The 19,104-nt window shown below is 37.0% G+C and overlaps 1 protein-coding gene across 1 annotated transcript in view; it reads left to right on the top strand.

Annotated features, from left to right (window-relative positions):
- Nucleotides 1-19,104, top strand: part of LOC128649747 (phospholipid-transporting ATPase ABCA1-like) — a 2,013,556-nt gene that overhangs the window by 803,750 nt on the left and 1,190,702 nt on the right. The window contains exon 18 of the mRNA XM_053703184.1: nucleotides 12,154-12,270. Within this exon, the coding sequence (XP_053559159.1) occupies nucleotides 12,154-12,270 (117 nt within the window). The remainder of the gene's footprint in view (nucleotides 1-12,153; nucleotides 12,271-19,104) is intronic.

The raw sequence follows: 19,104 nt of genomic DNA, 5'->3' as shown, positions 1-19,104 counted from the left end.
TATTATTTTTAACCCCTAATCTGCCGCTCCGTACACCCCCGCCACCTACATTATCCCATGTACCCCTAATCTGCTGCCCTAACATCGCCGACCCCTATATTATATTTATTAACCCCTAATCTGCCGCCCCCAATGTCGCCTCCACCTAACTACACTTATTAACCCCTAATCTACCGACCGGACCTGAGCGCTACTATAATAAATGTATTAACCCCTAATCCACCTCACTCCCGCCTCAATAACCCTATAATAAATAGTATTAACCCCTAATCTGCCCTCCCTAACATTGCCGACACCTAACTTCAAGTATTAACCCCTAATCTGCCGACAGGAGCTCACCGCTACTCTAATAAATTTATTAACCCCTAAAGCTAAGTCTAACTTTAACCCTAACACCCCCCTAAATTAAATATAATTTAAATCTAACTAAATAAATGAACTCTTATTAAATAAATTATTCCTATTTAAAGCTAAATACTTACCTGTAAAATAAACCCTAATATAGCTACAATATAAATTATAATTATATTATAGCTATTTTAGGATTTATATTTATTTTACAGGTAACTTTGTATTTATTTTAACCAGGTACAATAGCTATTAAATAGTTAAGAACTATTTAATAGCTAAAATAGTTAAAATAATTACAAAATTACCTGTAAAATATATCCTAACCTAAGTTACAATTAAACCTAACACTACACTAGCAATAAATTATTTTAATAAAATACCTACAATTACCTACAATTAAACCTAACACTACACTATCAATACATTAATTAAATACAATATCTACAAATAAATACAATGAAATAAACTAACTAAAGTACAAAAAATAAAAAAGAACTAAGTTACAAAAAATAAAAAAATATTTACAAACATCAGAAAAATATTACAACAATTTTAAACTAATTACACCTACTCTAAGCCCCCTAATAAAATAACAAAGCCCCCCAAAATAAAAAAAATGCCCTACCCTATTCTAAATTACTAAAGTTCAAAGCTCTTTTACCTTACCAGCCCTGAACAGGGCCCTTTGCGGGGCATGCCCCAAAGAATTCAGCTCTTTTGCCTGTAAAAAAAAACACATACAATACCCCCCCCCAACATTACAACCCACCACCCACATACCCCTAATCTAACCCAAACCCCCCTTAAATAAACCTAACACTAAGCCCCTGAAGATCTTCCTACCTTATCTTCACCATACCAGGTTCACCGATCGGTCCTCGGAAGTGTTGATCCAAGCCCAAGCGGGGGGCTGAAGAGTGACGTCCATCCTCGGGCTGAAGTCTGGATCCAAGCGGCGGCTGAAGAAATCCATCATCGGGCCGAAGTCGGAAGTCCATCATCGGGATGAAGTCTTCTATCAAGCCGCATCTTCAATCTTCTTCTTTCTTCTGGAGCGGAGCGGAGCCATCTTCTTCCAAGCCGACGCGGAACATCCTCTTCAACCGACGCCTACTAGCCGAATGACGGTTCCTTTAAATGACGTCATCCAAGATGGCGTCCCTCGAATTCCGATTGGCTGATAGGATTCTATCAGCCAATCGGAATTAAGGTAGGAATATTCTGATTGGCTGATGGAATCAGCCAATCAGAATCAAGTTCAATCCGATTGGCTGTTCCGATCAGCCAATAGAATGCAAGCTCAATCTAATTGGCTGATCGGATCAGCCAATCGGATTGAACTTGATTCTGATTGGCTGATTCCATCAGCCAATCAGAATTTTCCTACCTTAATTCCGATTGGCTGATAGAATCCTATCAGCCAATCGGAATTCGAGGGACGCCATCTTGGATGAAGTCCCTTAAAGGAACCGTCATTCGTCGGGAAGTCGTCGGAAGAAGAAGATGGGTCCGCGGTGGAGGTCTTCAAGATGGAGCCGGTCCTCATCGGATGAAGATAGAAGATGCCGCTTGGAAGAAGATGGTTGCCGGTCCGGATCTACTCTTCTTCCCGGATAGGATGAAGACTTTGGAGCCTCTTCTGGACTTCTTCAGCCGTCGGATGATGGATGTCTAGCCCCCGCTTGGGCTTGGATGAAGATTTCGGAGCCTGGAACGATCGGTGATACCTGGCATGGTGAAGACAAGGTAGGAAGATTTTCAGGGGCTTAGTGTTAGGTTTATTTAAGGGGGGTTTGGGTTAGATTAGGGGTATGTGGGTGGTGGGTTGTAATGTTGGGGGGGGGTATTGTATGTGGGGTTTTTTACAGGCAAAAGAGCTGAATTCTTTGGGGCATGCCCCGCAAAGGGCCCTTTTAAGGGCTGGTAAGGTAAAAGAGCTTTGAACTTTTGTAATTTAGAATAGGGTAGGGCATTTTTTTATTTTGGGGGTCTTTGTTATTTTATTAGGGGGCTTAGAGTAGGTGTAATTAGTTTAAAATTGTTGTAATTTTTTTCTAATGTTTGTAAATATTTTTTTATTTTTTGTAACTTAGTTCTTTTTTATTTTTTATACTTTAGTTAGTTTATTTAATTGTATTTATTTGTAGGAATTGTATTTTATTTATTTATTGATAGTGTAGTGTTAGGTTTAATTGTAGATAATTGTAGGTATTTTATTTAATTAATTTATTGATAGTGTAGTGTTAGGTTTAATTGTAACTTAGGTTAGGATTTATTTTACAGGTAATTTTGTAATTGTTTTAACTAGGTAGCTATTAAATAGTTATTAACTATTTAATAGCTATTGTACCTGGTTAAAATAATTACAAAGTTGCCTGTAAAATAAATATTAATCCTAAAATAGCTAAGATATAATTATAATTTATATTGTAGCTATATTAGGATTTATTTTACAGGTAAGTATTTAGATTTAAATAGGAATAATTTATTTAATAAGAGTTAATTTATTTCGTTAAAATTATATTTAACTTAGGGGGGTGTTAGTGTTAGGGTTAGACTTAGCTTTAGGGGTTAATACATTTATCAGAATAGCGGTGAGCTCCAGTCGGCAGATTAGGGGTTAATGTTTGAAGTTAGGTGTCGGCGATGTTAGGGAGGGCAGATTAGGGGTTAATACTATTTATTATAGGGTTATTGAGGCGGGAGTGAGGCGGATTAGGGGTTAATAACTTTATTATAATAGCGGTGCGGTCCGCTCGGCAGATTAGGGGTTAATAAGTGTAGGCAGGTGGAGGCGACGTTGTGGGGGGCAGATTAGGGGTTAATAAATATAATATAGGGGTCAGCGGTGTTAGGGACAGCAGATTAGGGGTACATAGCTATAATGTAGCTGGCGGCGGCGTGCGGACGGCAGATTAGGGGTTAATAATAATATGCAGGGGTCAGCGATAGCGGGGGCGGCAGATTAGGGGTTAATAAATATAATAAAGGGGTCGGCGGTGTTAGGGGCAGCAGATTAGGGGTACATAAGTATAACGTAGGTGGCGGTCGGCAGATTAGGGGTTAAAAAAATGTAATCGAGTGGCGGCGATGTGGGGGGACCTCGGTTTAGGGGTACATAGGTAGTTTATGGGTGTTAGTGTACTTTAGAGCACAGTAGTTAAGAGCTTTATGAACCGGCGTTAGCCCAGAAAGCTCTTAACTACTGACTTTTTTCTGCGGCTGGAGTTTTGTCGTTAGAATTCTAACGCTCACTTCAGACACGACTCTAAATACCAGAGTTAGAAAGATCCCATTGAAAAGATAGGATACGCAATTGACGTAAGGGGATCTGCGGTATGGAAAAGTCGCGGCTGTAAAGTGAACGTTAGACCCTTTCCTGACTGACTCCAAATACCGGCGGTAGCCTAAAACCAGCGTTAAGAGCCTCTAACGCTGGTTTTCACGGCTACCGCCAAACTCTAAATCTAGGCCTATGTTTTTTTAAAAAACACTTCTGTTTAATAGTGCAAGTGCTCTTGGCGTTAGGAACTAATGCGTATTCCTAAAAAATCCAAATAATAAGAAGTTAATAGTAAGATACTCTAGAGAATAGACAGCTTAAAGTGATTTTGCACAGGTGTAACTGTATATGAAATTCCTACTGAACTTGAACTAATCTCGTGTAAAGGATTACATGCAGTTCTATATTTAATTCTGTTTTCTGTTTAGTTAAAGGGACAGTTCACCCAAAAAATTTCTCCCCTCTAAATTATTCCAATGATCCTTTTAACCTGCTAGAGTGTATTAAATTGGTTACAAGTAGCTCCTTTACTCCTATTTCAGCATTTTAAATAGCTGATTTAGCCTGTGGTATTGCCACCTATACTGAACAAATTAATACTGGAGTATAGGCTATTGAATAGCCTACGTATACACAGCCAGCAGAAGAGATTACACTCTCAGTGGGATGCAGGATAGTTAAAGGGACACTGAACCCAATTTTTTTCTTTCATGATTCAGATAGAGCATGACATTTTAAGCAACTTTCTAATTTACTCCTATTATAAAATTTTCTTTATTCTCTTGGTATCTTTATTTGAAATGCAAGAATGTAAGTTTAGATGCCGGCCCATTTTTGGTGAACAACCTGGGTTGTCCTTGCTGATTGGTGGATATATTCATCCACCAATAAAAAAAAGTACTGTCCAGAGTGCTGAACAAAAAAAAACTTATTTTTCAAATAAAGATAGCAAGAGAACGAGGAAAAATTGATAATAAGAGTGAATTAGAAAGTTGCTTAAAATTGCATGCTCTATCTGAATCACAAAAGAAAAAAATTGGGTTCAGTGTCCCTTTAAGTAATATGATCATTTTCCATTGTTCTCTCTATGTATTGAGCTTTGGTGTTCCAGCCAAATAAAAGATAAGGAAGCAAGTCTGTTACACAAACTTAGAACATAATGAGATCTTATATCAGCTTTAAGTTCAACCCATTGTTAGTGATGTCGCAAAACTAAAATTTTGGGTTGGCGAACGCGAACGTCCGCAAATGTTCACAAACCGGCGAACCGCCATAGACTTCAATAGGCAGGTGAATTTTAAAACCCACAGGGACTCTTTCTGGCCACAATAGTGATGGAAAAGTTGTTTCAAGGGGACTAACACCTGGACTGTGGCATGCCGGAGGGGGATCCATGGCAAAACTCCCATGGAAAATTACATAGTTGATGCAGAGTCTAGTTTTAATCCATAAAGGGCATAAATCACCTAACATTCCTAAATTGTTTGGAATAACGTGCTTTAAAACATCAGGTATGATGTTGTATCGATCAGGTAGTGTAAGGGTTACGCCCGCTTCACAGTGCGCAGTGTAGGTGATATACCTGACCTGACCATGCTTTGCAGACCAGGTATCAGTGGTCAGATGGACCCTTGCCCCAACACTGTGTGCCAGACATGCCATTATAGCAGACTTATATGGCTTTGGCGTTGCTTTTTGGTAATTAGAAGAATGCTAAATGCCAAGCGCACCACACGTGTTTTATGCCCAGCAGTGAAGGGGTTAATTAGGGAGCATGTAGGAAGCTTGTAAAGTTAATTTTAGCTTAAGTGTAGTGTAGTAGACAACCCAAAGTATTGATCTAGGCACATTTTGGTATATTTAATGCCCCCATTTCACCGCCAAATGCGATCAAATAAAAAAAAATTGTTCACTTTTTCACAAACTTTAGGTTTCTCACAGAAATTATTTACAAACAACTTATGCAATTATGGCATAAATGGTTGTAAATGCTTCTCTGGGATCCCCTTTGTTCAGAAATAGCAGACTTATATGGCTTTGGCGTTGCTTTTTGGTAATTAGAAGGCTGCTAAATGCCACTGCGCACCACACGTGTTTTATGCCCAGCAGTGAAGGGGTTAATTAGGGAGCATATAGGCAGCTTGTAGAGTTAATTTTAGCTTAAGTGTAGTGTAGTAGACAACCCAAAGTATTGATCTAGGCCCATTTTGGTATATTTAATGCCACCATTTCACCGCCAAATGCGATCAAATAAAAAAAAATTGTTCACTTTTTCACAAACTTTAGGTTTCTCACAGAAATTATTTACAAACTTATGTAATTATGGCATAAATGGTTGTAAATGCTTCTCTCTGATCCCTTTGTTCAGAAATAGCAGACTCAATGATGAGGAATAGGGGGCGGACCGAACATGGCATATGTTCGCCGTCTGTGGCGAACGCTAACATGCTATGTTCGCCGGGAACTATTCGCCGGCGAACTATTCGCGACACATCACTACCCATTGTTATAGGCTGTGGTTTCAAAGCACAAAATCAGCTACTTCATATACACAAATAAGAATGAAAATTGAATTTCTCAAATATTTTATACTCTGCAGTTGGTAGAACAAGTCATTTAAAATACATTAATGGAAAAACAATTTTACAGTGTACTGTCCCTTTAAGTACAAAATTTCAAAAACAAATAAAAATTATTACAAATCAAATTGCAAGAACAATAATTTATTTATTCGTAAGTTACACATATTATAGATTATAATTCATTTAATTTACCTTCAGAAGAATAAAAAATGCAAATATTGGAGATAAAAACACAGTTGTTAAAAAAATACTTAAATATGCTTAAAAGTTGCCTAAATAGGCTTTAAAAAGTACTTTTCGTTAGCGCTTGATATAAAAAGTTATAACTACATTAAGTAAAAAAATTGGAAGAATACCATGTATCAAAAACAAATCTGTGTACACAGGCTTAGTAAATCAGATGTTTGGTTGTATAGAGAAACATTTGTTGCAAAAAAACTGAAATAGGTTGTATTAGCTCTGTTCCGTTTTGTTATATCTTAGATAGTTAACAGTCAGTATATAACAATTTTTCAATCTTGGGTAAAAAAAAAAGCAGACTTGTGTATCTTATTTCTTATTGTGATAAATGTCTTAATAATTCTGATGTTAATATTGGTTATGGGTAAGTAATTTTGTTATCCACAGTACCTTAAAGGGACAGTTCACCCAAAAATGTTCTCCCCTTTAAATTGTTCCCAATGATTCATTTTACCTGCTGGAGTGTTTTAAATTGTTTACAAGTAGCTCCTTTACCCCTTTTTGGCATTTGAAATAGCTGATTTAGCCTGTGGTAGCCCAACCTATTGAGAAAGTTTCTATACTGGAGTATATTCTATTGAATAGCCTAAGTAAATACAGCCAGTAGAAGACATTACACTCTCAGTGGGGGGGCAAAATTATAATTTTCCATTGTTCTCTCTATGTATTGAGCTTTAGTTTTCCAGACAAATATAAGATAAGGAAGCAAGTGTGTGTACACAAAGTGATAACATAATGAGATCTGATATTACCTGAAGCTCAACCCATTGTAATAGGCTGTGGTTTAAAAGCACAAAACCAGCTACTTCATATACACAAATAAACTAGAAAATGCTATTTCTTATACATTTTATACTCTGCAGCTGGTATAACAAGTCATTGAAAATACATTCATATAAAAACAATTTTACAGTGTACTGTCCCTTTAATTTCTTTTTGAAGGTCCAAAGGTTTACCCTGCTTCCTACAATGTCTGTAATTGTTTTGATCTGTCCTCAATTCGGCTGTTTTGTCACATGGGTCTAGTAGACCAGTGATGTTAGGTTTTTCCTTTGAAAAGTGTGCACACTTTAATGGTTGGTTCCTGGTCTTCTCAGCCCCTCTCGCTATTCCTCCAACTCCTCCGTATATTAAATTTGTGTACGGCAGGCTTAGATGCAGGGGTCCTGGGAGCTATTTGGGCAGTTGTTTTCAGTCAGAGCTAGTTGGTAACATCAATTTTAAATAACTTTCTAATTTACTTCTATTATCTAATGTGCTTCATTCTCTTGATATCCTTTGTTGAAAAGCATATCTAGATAGGCTCAGTAGCTTCTGATTAGTGGCTGCACATAGATGCCTCATGTGATTGGCTTATCCATAGGCATTTTCTTTCATGATTCAGATCCTGTCCAATGTATTCTATTCTCTTTGTATCCTTTGTTAAAAAGTATGCCTTGGTAGGCTTAGTAGCTGCTGATTGGTGACTGCACATATGTCTTTTGTCATATTCAGCTACCTCCAAGTAGTGCATTGCTGCTTTTTCAACAAAGGAAGCAAATTCAGATAATAAAAGTAAATTGAAAAGCTGTTTTAAATTGTTTGATCTATCGAAATTCAGAGAGAAAAGAGTTGGATTTCATGTCCCTTAAAAAAAAAAAAAGCTTTAAACCTCAGACCTACTTTACCATCAAGGCCCTTATCTGTTGTGGAGATGGTGTTGCTGATGACGTATAAGGCAGAGGTGGCTGGTGGTTTTCAGAGGAAATAGTCCTACAATATCTCTACCCTGACCCTCCACAATTGACTTTCCAGTATCTCTTATCACTCCTGAAGGGTGAGGATAGGAGCTATGATTTTGACCCAGATTTTTATTCCATTCCTGTACTGTTAAAACTGTCATTTTGTGCTTCTAGATATAAAATCAGACTGCAGTGAGTGTGAACTGTGTACACATGGGCCCATATTTAAGAAGGTGAGCGCTGCGGAATCCGTTGGCGCTCTACAAATACCTGATAATAATAAGGTCTGGCGGACCTGATCCGGATCAGGTCTGCCCGACCTCGCTGAATACGAGCAATACACTCGCCGTATTCAGCATTGCACCAGCAGCTCACAAGAGCTGCTGGTGCAACGCCGCCCCCTGCAGACTCACGGCCAATGGGCTGCCAGCAGGGAGGTGTCAATTAACCCGTTCGTACTCGATCGGGTTGATTTCCGTCTTTGTGACCGCTGCTTCATAACTGCCTGTTTCTGGCGAGCCTGCAAGCTCGCCAGAAACACGGGGCATCAAGCTCCGAAAGATAGGCCCCATGCTCTTTAGTGTAGAAAAGCATCATTGATAGGATGTGCAAAGTATCTTGTTTTTGTAACTGGTATAATGATGCAGTTATCATAAATGCAATAAACTTAGTGCATTTTAAAGTGGGGTATTCTTTATAATCCCAGTTGATACATTTATGTGATTTCAAAGCATAGAATGCATATCTGATTTTATTTTTTAAATATTAACTATCATCTTTTAGTAGATACACTTCAGCAAATAGTTCATTAAATGTATATTAAAGGGACATAATACTCATATGCTAAATCACTTGAAACTGATGCAGCATAACTGTAAAAAGCTGACAGGAAAATATCACCTGAGCATCTCTATGTAAAAAAGGAAGATATTTTACCTCACAATTTCCTCAGCTCAGCAGAGTAAGTTCTGTGTAAAAAGTTATACTCAGCTGATCCCAGCTGCAGGTAAAAAAAATGAAGAAATGAACAACAGCCAATCAGCATCAGCAGTGCTGAGGTCATGAACTCTTACTGTGATCTCATGAGATTTGACTTAACTCTCATGAGATTTCATAGTAAGCTTCCCAGGACAAACACACTAAAATGCTGCTTAGAAATCCTTTACAATGGGAGGTGGCTACTGAGGAACTTTTGAGGTAAAATATCTTTATTTTTTACATATAGATGTTCAGGTGATATTTTCAGCTTTTTACAGCTATGCTGCATCACTTTCAAGTGTTTAAACATTTGGGTATTATGGCCCTTTAATGTACTAATATAAGGTTTTATAAAAGGTAAACATGTTTGATATTAAAGGGACATTCAGCTCAACATTTAAATGCACATAGATGAATTACATCTTAAATAGAAACACATTAGCAATATACATGTATTGGCAAAAATGTTTCTAGTAAAAGTTACAACTGTTTTAGTGTTAGCATTTTCCTCTGCACGTGAAGCATACCTCAATATTCTAATTCTAACAGTATTATAAATACTGCAGCTGTGCAGTGCTCTAGTGGGGCTTGTAATCATGTCAACAATAAACAAATCGAGTCATTACCAGATGGTACATGCACTATAGGCTTTCTGAGCAAGTACTGTGTTTAAAATGCTGGTGCACGGTGCATATTTACAGCTTTTATTAGAAGCATTTTTACTAATAAATGTATATTACAAAAAATGCTTCTATTCACAATGTAAATGCATGCATGTGGATTCCAATTTTGGCTGAAAATGTCCCTTAATTGACACATACATATAAACATCAGGCATGCATTGTTCTATTGCAGGGATTTTCAAAGTCTTAAGCATCGGGCTTCCCCTCTGAATTGTAATATTTATTTTTAATTTAGGGGCATTTACATCTAATGCAGGGTTCACACAAAGCTTCTTAATCAAAAGGGTGCTTCACTCAAGTTTCAATTTGCACTTTGTAACTCCTGTGTAAAAAGCCAGTTATTGATCAAGACAATAAATGCAAAGAAGTGTAAGGCAGGGGCGGAACTACTGCACTGCAACAGGGCCTCGGACTGCAAGGGGCCCATAGACAGAGCAGTAAAATAGACTGAGCTTGGGACAGAAAATAATAAAAATATGCTGTTCTTTTTTTTATTGCGCTGTTTGTTTTACTTTTTTGTGTCACTGTCACATGTTGCTTTGTCGACCCGTATGTAAAATATAAAGAGGAGTGGGTGCGGTCATGCTCAGTATTATCATGTGTTCGACTTTGATTTTGCATGATTAATGGATGGGGTGGGAATGTGGTGATGATGACGTCATGAGAACGTTTACGCCGCTCCAACTCTTTAGGTGCTAACAGCTGGAGCGTGTGCCACTTAATGCTGCAGAATCTGTTGGCGCTCTACATATAACCGATAATAATAATAATAATTGCGTGGTCAATGGAAGGGAGCAATCTGCTGGCTCAGGCAAGGACACAGTCACAGTGACAGGCATGTAAATTAGCATACTGTGACTGTGACTAGACACTGAGGTAAATGTCCTGAAGGGATTATAGGTACTTAAGTGTATGTATGTGTGTATTATATATATATATATATATATATAGAATAGAACTGCAGAGTGTAATAAAACAAGTAGAACTGCATTTAAAGGTAATCCTATAGAAATTAGGTTAGATTTCACTTAATAAACATACCCCATCATTTTGGCACGCTTATATTTATGTTACCAGTTGACTCAAAATCTTTTAGGATACCTACATATAGCACAGCTCAGAGTTTTGATCTGTATGATCTGTTCTAGATGTATGTATACTAAAAGATTTTGAGCTTCTGGTAATCACAGAAGAAAGGTATTGTCCAAGTTTTAAAAGGAAAGAAAATTACTTGTTCTGCTTTGAGAGTTTTCTTTTTTTAGACTAAAAGGTGCAGTAAACTAATAAAGGATCATTTGATATTTTTATAAAAAAAGTTTTTAATGTCTTTTTTATGTAAGAGATAAAAATGTGATTATTCTCTGATTTCTTGCTATTAATAGGTTGCCTTTCCCACAGTTCTTGTTAAGGGTTTTTATTATAGGGCTGGCACTCCACTCCAGCGAAGGAATATATAGAGTATATATATTCACTTTACTATTCAATTTACTATTACTTTGAGTTATTTTTTTCTTTTGGGGTGGGGTGGAAGGTGGGGATCTTGCACCAGGGCTCTCTATTCATTAGGTCCGTCACTGGTGTAAGGGGTTACTGCGTTACATGCCTGCCCTATGATGTTTGCCTTTTAAACTTTTGGAATAAATGTTATATTTTATGATTTTTCCCCTGGAGTGCCCTGGACTCTTCTTGTTTCGTAACAAATGCAAAGAAGTCTGAGTGATTCTTCCACCTACATCCTGCCCTTTGCCTTATCCCATCATGACATGGCAAGTGTCATTATTGGCAATGCAAAACTGTTCTGTTTGGCCAAAGTCATCTGCTGCTTGTGATTTCCGTAGGATAGAGAAAAGTGTTCCTGCTCCACGCCTCCCCTTACAATGCTCTAGCGCCCTCTAGGGAGGCTCGCCTCACACTTTTAAAAAACACTGGTCTATTCAATTAGACTCTCTTGTATCTGCTTGTTTTGTACTTAAAGGGACACTCAAGTCAAAATTAAACTTTTATGATTCAGATAGAGCATGCAATTTTAAACAACTTTGCAACTTAGTCTTTTTATATTTACACTTTTTTAGTTACCAGCTCCTACTGAGCATGTGCAAGAATTCACAGAATATATGTATATGCATTTGTGATTGGCTGATGACTGTCACATGATGCAGTGGGCATTGAAATAGGCATAACTGAAATTTGTCAGAAAAAAATCTGCTACTCATTTGAAGTTCAGACTAAGTGCTATTACATTGTCTTGTTATTGTGAATTTGTTTATTATGCAAATCTACTGTATTTACAGTAATCTCTATATTTATTTTGACAGGTCAATATGGGATTCCAAAACCATGGTACTTTCCGTTCACAGCTTCCTATTGGTGTGGAGTGCAAGTCAATAATGATTTTGGAACCATTACATCAGAGGCACAAAAAGACAGTAGTGGTAATTATTATTGTTATTTTTTTTATGATTTATTTTAACATAAGTTCATATTTTAATTATTAGTCCAGAAATGCATTTTTTTTATGTATATTAAAAAGATGCATATTTAAAGGGGTATTTAATCAACATTTAAATATTCTTTAAGCCAACATAGTTTAATCTTATTAATATTAATGGTAAAAAAGCGTCATCCATCTTTTTATCTCCTTTTGAGGTGATAGCATAGATACATACTAATGTGAAAATTAGGCATTTTTCTTGGCTTTTGTTTTTTTTATTTGGATGCATCATCCAATGCAAATCTTGATTCCTGAATATTTTGATAAAGTGGGCCCTAAGGAATTAGTCATTAAGGATGCTGAATAAGGAAATAATTTACATATGAATACAGTCAAAATTCTATATTCTTATTATGAAACTTGCAAAAGCATTTTGTTGTTTTAGATAAAGAAAAGGGGAAGTATAGATACTGAAGAAAGCTAAACTCAAGAGCTAAGAACTCTAAACCTTTGCTTAAATCAATAAACGCAAGACAGACTCAGGATAACTGTATTGCTGTCAAGCTCAGTGCCTTTACTGAACTGTATCCAAGGAACCTAAACTTATATATATATATATATATATATATATACAGTATATATATATATATATATATATATATATATATATATATATATATACAGTGTGTATGTGTATATATATATATATATATATATATATATATATATATATATATATAGGGGCCAATTTATCAGCTTGATGCCCCTTGTTTCCAGCGAGCCTGAACACCGCTGCTCCATAACTTGTCCGCCTGGTCTGAGGCTGCGGACAGAAATTAACCCAATCAAATACGATTGGCCCTTGAATCTGCAGGGGGCAGCATTGCACAAGCAGTTCACAAGAACTGCTGGTGCAATTTCTTTATCTTCAAACAATATGTGTAGTTCAACCATACAAATATATATATATATACACACACATATATATGTACACACACATGCATATATATATATGTGTGTGTGTGTTTGTATAGCTATATATATGTGTGTGTATATATATATATATAGTATATATATATATATATATATATATATATATATATATATATATATATATATAATCAAACAACAGCATGTGTATGCACTCCTACTAACTTAAGTCGGCTGCCAGGGTGCTCTCGTAGAATAATAATCAAAAATGAAAGTAAGCCCTCACTGGTCTTCAGACAACAAAGTCACAAAAAAATCCGTATTACGTGCTGTGACGTTTTGGGACCAAGCACAGTCTCTTCCTCTGACAGTGTTACTGTGAAAAAAGCAGCCTTATATAGGCCCCAAACACACTCCCAAAACCTCAAGGACAATCAAAGGTCCTGTTACATACACACCCCCAAATACCAAAATCTGATAGGTAGATAGCCAACACATGGTTAAGTGAAAATAAAGTGTTACATAAAAACTTCATGATAAAGTGTGAAATATATTACTCTTATCGACAGGGTCCCCAATCCCAGCTACAAAACCAAACAATGTTCCAGATACAACATCTATATAGCATAAAGTAAAACCAAAATAGAGAATAAGACAAACACGCTAAAACAATTTCCGTGGTCCAATCACAGTAACCACATGATTGTCCAATAGCAATCACTCTTAGGTATGATGTAAACATACTCCGCCCATCAGTCACTAGTTGTCAACAACAAATCGCTAAGTAACAAAATATGGTAAATAAAACATTCTATTGAATCTCTCACGCACTCGGTTGAAGATCCAGTTCAGTAAACAGCCCCATGTATGAAGACTAGACCCACCACAATCCGAGTATCATATTTGCACATACTCATAATCATGTCTGTTTACCAAATCACACCCACTACAGGGCGGTATCCGTTATCACATGTTGCGTCTTGTCCAATCTGTGTGCCTTAACAAACACACATGGCAATGAGAAATAAACAAAAAACACGCTACTCTAGCAAATAAAGGGGAGAGCCACCTTCTATGTACAACAACGGGACAAACTCCACTATATACTCAACCCTCTTCTCAATGACACCGTGCAACACAAAGTAATAAACCCATAGACGCACATAAACCGAAAAGTCATCACGATCACCTATGACCAATCAGAGAGAAACCAAATCATCATCACTTGTCATATGTCAACAACTATCTCGCAAATTGTTAGACCTCACAGTTGTCAATCCGGAGCTTCCCAAACAGCACACATCATAATAGAACATATACATATCCCAACAATATAGACAAGTGAGATACCAATTTATCACTATTCTATGAGTGGCGGATTACAACCTTCAGTAAAACATTAACCAACAAAACTACGTCCAAAAAATAAATACAAATAATCAAAAGAAATATAAATAATATAACCCAAAAATAAATAAATAAATGAAACCCACCTGGGTTCGTAGGCAACATAATATTAAAGAATGCCTAGATGGAACCAACCCTGAAACCTGCAAACATCCACCGTGTACCACACGCCACTCTACTGGAGTGTCCTTAGACCACACGAATGAGGTATGCATTCATTAAGACCAAATCTTTAATGGGATTGCATAGCTATATGCGAGACGCCCCCCCAGTAGATGGGATATACCAATCTACTAACAAACAAACGACCCTACAGGGTTCAAAAACCAAATACCTCATACAAAAACAATCACCCTAAATTATATACATTATATAAGAACCATCATTAGGTGCAACTTTGGACCATGGACCCTGAAGACAAGACAAGAATAAAGTGACTTAAAAACATTAAAAAAAAGGAATAAGAACAAATAGCAACACAATGTCAGACAGAGCCATAAAAAGAAGAAATACATAACAATTGATCATATCTTATGTGTCAGACACCATCTAGGAGACCGTTAAAATAATCAATAGCATATCAATAGATCATGGACTCTCAGAGAGACTGATCAAAACTACCTGATCAGTTAATCAATTTTTAAAGGGGATATGCCATGGGGGGACGCCCCCCCCCCCACGGTGCCAAATATATACAGATGGAAAATGGATCCTCATCAAATTATAGATAACACTGCCAGCTAGTGTGTACATTCAGGCCTCTAGGACTCAATGTCCCCAGTTCATAAATCCACCTGGATTCCTTCTGTAGCAAGAGTTTTGATCTATCACCTCCTCTTCTCAGGCGTGGAACATGATCAATGATCCTAAATCTCAGTTCATTCACAGAGTGTCCTGCCTCCAGAAAGTGTCGTGCAACCGGCTGGTCCGACTTCCCTTTGTTGATGGCTGTCCGAATACTGGACCGATAGTTTGCCATCCTCGTTCGAATATCATCAACCATTTTACCGGTATAGAATTTGCCACATGGGCAATTGAGAAGATAAATCACAAATTTAATTGTACAAGTGAGAAAAACTTTATCTCATATTTCTTCTTTTTATCCGGATGATTAAAGTGAGAGCCCGTCAGCAGTTATGCAGCTAGGACAGCAATAACATCCCTTCTTGTTAGATTTCAGCCAAGAGTGGTGAGCTGAGTTGGAACAGATATCAGTTTTCATCAGTGCATCCTTTAAGCTGCGACCCCATTTAAATCCAATTCTCTGAGCTTGCCATCCCTTGAACGGAAGAGCAATATCCATCTCTAGCAGTTTCCATTCATTCTTAACTGCCTGAGATATATGATAGCTCTCGGGGGAGAAAGTGGTGACAAAAGTGAGTTGCTTGTCCATCTTTGGCATAGGTAATCCCACAGTAACTGAGGGTATAGTGGCTTGGTTCCTTATGTCCGTTAGAAGTTTCTTCTTATACCCTCTATCCAGGAAGTGTCCTGTCATTTCATCTAGTTGTTTTGAACACAGCTCACTATTTGTGTTGTTATGTATGACTCTTTGATATTGTGCTTTTGGAATGTTATTGATCAAAGAGGGTTGGTGACAACTTCGAGCATGTAGAAGCGAATTCTGATCCGTGTTTTTACGGAACAAAGTTGTCCCTAGGCCTCCATCAGTTTTAAAACCCTGACATCCAAATAGTCAACTGTACTGACATCTGTGGTGTGGGTAAACCAAATGTTGCTCTCCAATTTGTTAAGATCTTCTATCCACTTGTTCAGGTTTGCTTCTTCATCCCCCCAGATCAGGAACAGATCATCAATGTAAAGACAGAAGAATTTGACATTCTTGTTGTCATACACCTCCATCAGTGTGCTTTCATAATCCGCCATGTATAAATTGGCTAACGATGGGGCCACATTCGACCCCATCGCCGTTCCAGAGATCTGTTGATAAAATTTTCAGTCAAAGAAATAGTGAGAAGTGTGATCAGGACTTCTTCTGATGGTCCTATGTGGGCTGCCCTCCGTAGGGTGTTCATTACTGCTGTAATGCCAGCTGCTTGGGGAATAACTGTATAGAGGCTTGATACGTTGAGTGTTACTAGCAGGTCAGAGGTACAGATGTTCTCCAATTTAGTAATCCGCATAATGAAGTCATTTGAATCCTGAATATAGGAACCCATAGACTTTACTAATGGCTGTAGGTAAAAGTCTACAAATTGGGCAAGGGGTTATAATAGAGAGCCTCTTGCCGAGACTATAGGTCTCCCAGGTGGTGACTGTAGATTCTTACGAATTTTCAGGAGTGTGTAAAGGAGTGGTACCACCGGATGCTCTCTTGTCAAGAACTTAAAATCTTTTTGAGTGATTAGACCCTTCTCCTTCCAATCCGATAGATGCATATCTATTCTCTTTTTCACCTTGAGGGTGGGATCACCACAGAGGGGGAGGTAGGTACACTGATTGGATAATTGGCTCATGATTTCCGTTTTATAGTATTCCACATCCAATATGACCACAGCTCCCCCCTTGTCCGCAGGGTGGATCACTATTGAAGTATCCTCCTTTAATGCTTCTAAAGCTATCTGTTCTTCCTTAGTGAGGTTGTCTACGCGTCTTCCCTTAGGTCTCTTTGTGATTTGATGAGAGAGGTAATTAATCACAGTGTTGATGGTATGATTAGTAGATGAAGGATCAAAAGTCTCCAAAGTCCCCTGAAGTCATTCATTATATCCTCATTGGATTAAAAAAACTCTTTAAGGCGCAGATTGCGTCCAAATCTTTGTACATCAATGTAAATGTTGAATTCGTTGAATTTATTAGTGGGTACAAATGATAAGCCTCTGTTGAGGAGGCTTTCCTTAGCTCTGGTGAGAGAGCGCATGCTGAAATTGATGACAGTACTTTCTATCTCCTCTGATACAGCGGGCGGGGGGCAGTGCCCCCCCTCCTCATGTGTGGCCTGTGCCTCGGCCTAAAAAATGGCCACTAGTGGGATGTGTAGACAGTGGTGGTAGTGATGCTAAACCACTTTCTGAGGTATTCCAGTGTCCTCGGTTGCCCCTAGATCTAGTAGTTACTCCATGGGTATGGATATCATCTGCTCCAATGCCAGTCCCAGGGTCTGAGCTATCTCCTGAACTTGTGTCTACCGTTGTGATTACCTTCTTTGTGAATTTTCTATCACGTCTGGGTCTAAAAACCCTCCGGTTTTCTGGTGCCATCATCCACCTGTAGATGGACTTGTAGGTATAGTCCTGTGCCATATGTAGGTATAGTCCTGTGTATATATATTTGTGTGTGTGTGTGTATATATATGTGTGTGTGTATGTGTATATATATATATATATATATATATATATTTGTATGGTTGAACTACACATATTGTTTGAAGACAAAGAAATATTAATAAAGAAAAATCAAGCCAAGTTTAAACTGAATCAATATATACCATATTTTTTGCAATATTAAAGAAATATTTTTTTTTCTTAGAATCAGGAAATAACTATATGTTAATACTATATGCCGTAGATGTTAATAAAAAAATATCTCATTATCACAATCATTATTATTAAAATGCCACAAATTTTAACATTAATTTTCAATGGCTGTTAAATATTGGTAATTTATGTTTAGTTTATCAATCTGGGTTAAAACACAAACTAATATTGAAATTACACTTGCAATTTTCTCAATAAAATGAACATAATTAATTAGGATTTATAATGTGACACTGAACTCAATTATCTTGTAAATGAGGGATTGTATTTACCAAGGCAATACAGGAAAAAGATTAGTTATTTTTTAAATGTGCAATTAGAAGATTGCACAGGAACATTTTTTTTTTTTTTAAATTAAAGATACACTTTCCAAGCTTTCGAATTTCGGTGAGTTCTTCTATGAATGAATACCGCAGATACCGCATTCCTTGTTTGTTTTTCTAATGCCATACGGGACTAACTTCATTACTACTCACGAGTGGCAACATACACCCGTAACACTTAAACGGTATATATCACCAGACTTGTTAAGTCACACTCAGAAATCTATGTATTTGGGGTATTTGTTATCCCTGTACTCCTCACATAGTGGATATATTAGAGTTTAATAGACTACCAGTACCTAACACATACAGCTACCCTATTGAGGGTTTCAAGAATCTTCATTCAGTTCCATTTTTTCTAAATCCACTTGGGATTTGAAATATAGAAGTTTGTTTTTTTACAGCACATCCCTCTGAATTTTATATGATATGATATATATTGTTTATAGATTCTAACAACGAATTAGATTTTTTTTTTAACATTGTACACCATGAGTGGTATTTTCTTTTCTTTCTTTTGTTTTCTTTGATATATAGATTAATAAAATGGTGTAATTTTTTTAATCATATTTGTGTGCATCCAGCAGCCTTTTTTTAGCGCATCTTCTCTCTATTTTTACTTTTAAATATACACTTTCACTATATAAAAAATGTAGAAATACCATTTCTTTGTTATAC

The sequence above is a fragment of the Bombina bombina genome, chromosome 2, assembly GCF_027579735.1.
Source record: "Bombina bombina isolate aBomBom1 chromosome 2, aBomBom1.pri, whole genome shotgun sequence".
Taxonomy (NCBI): domain Eukaryota; kingdom Metazoa; phylum Chordata; class Amphibia; order Anura; family Bombinatoridae; genus Bombina; species Bombina bombina.
Note: the sequence above shows the minus strand (reverse complement) of the source record. Positions and strands in the feature narration are given on the sequence as shown.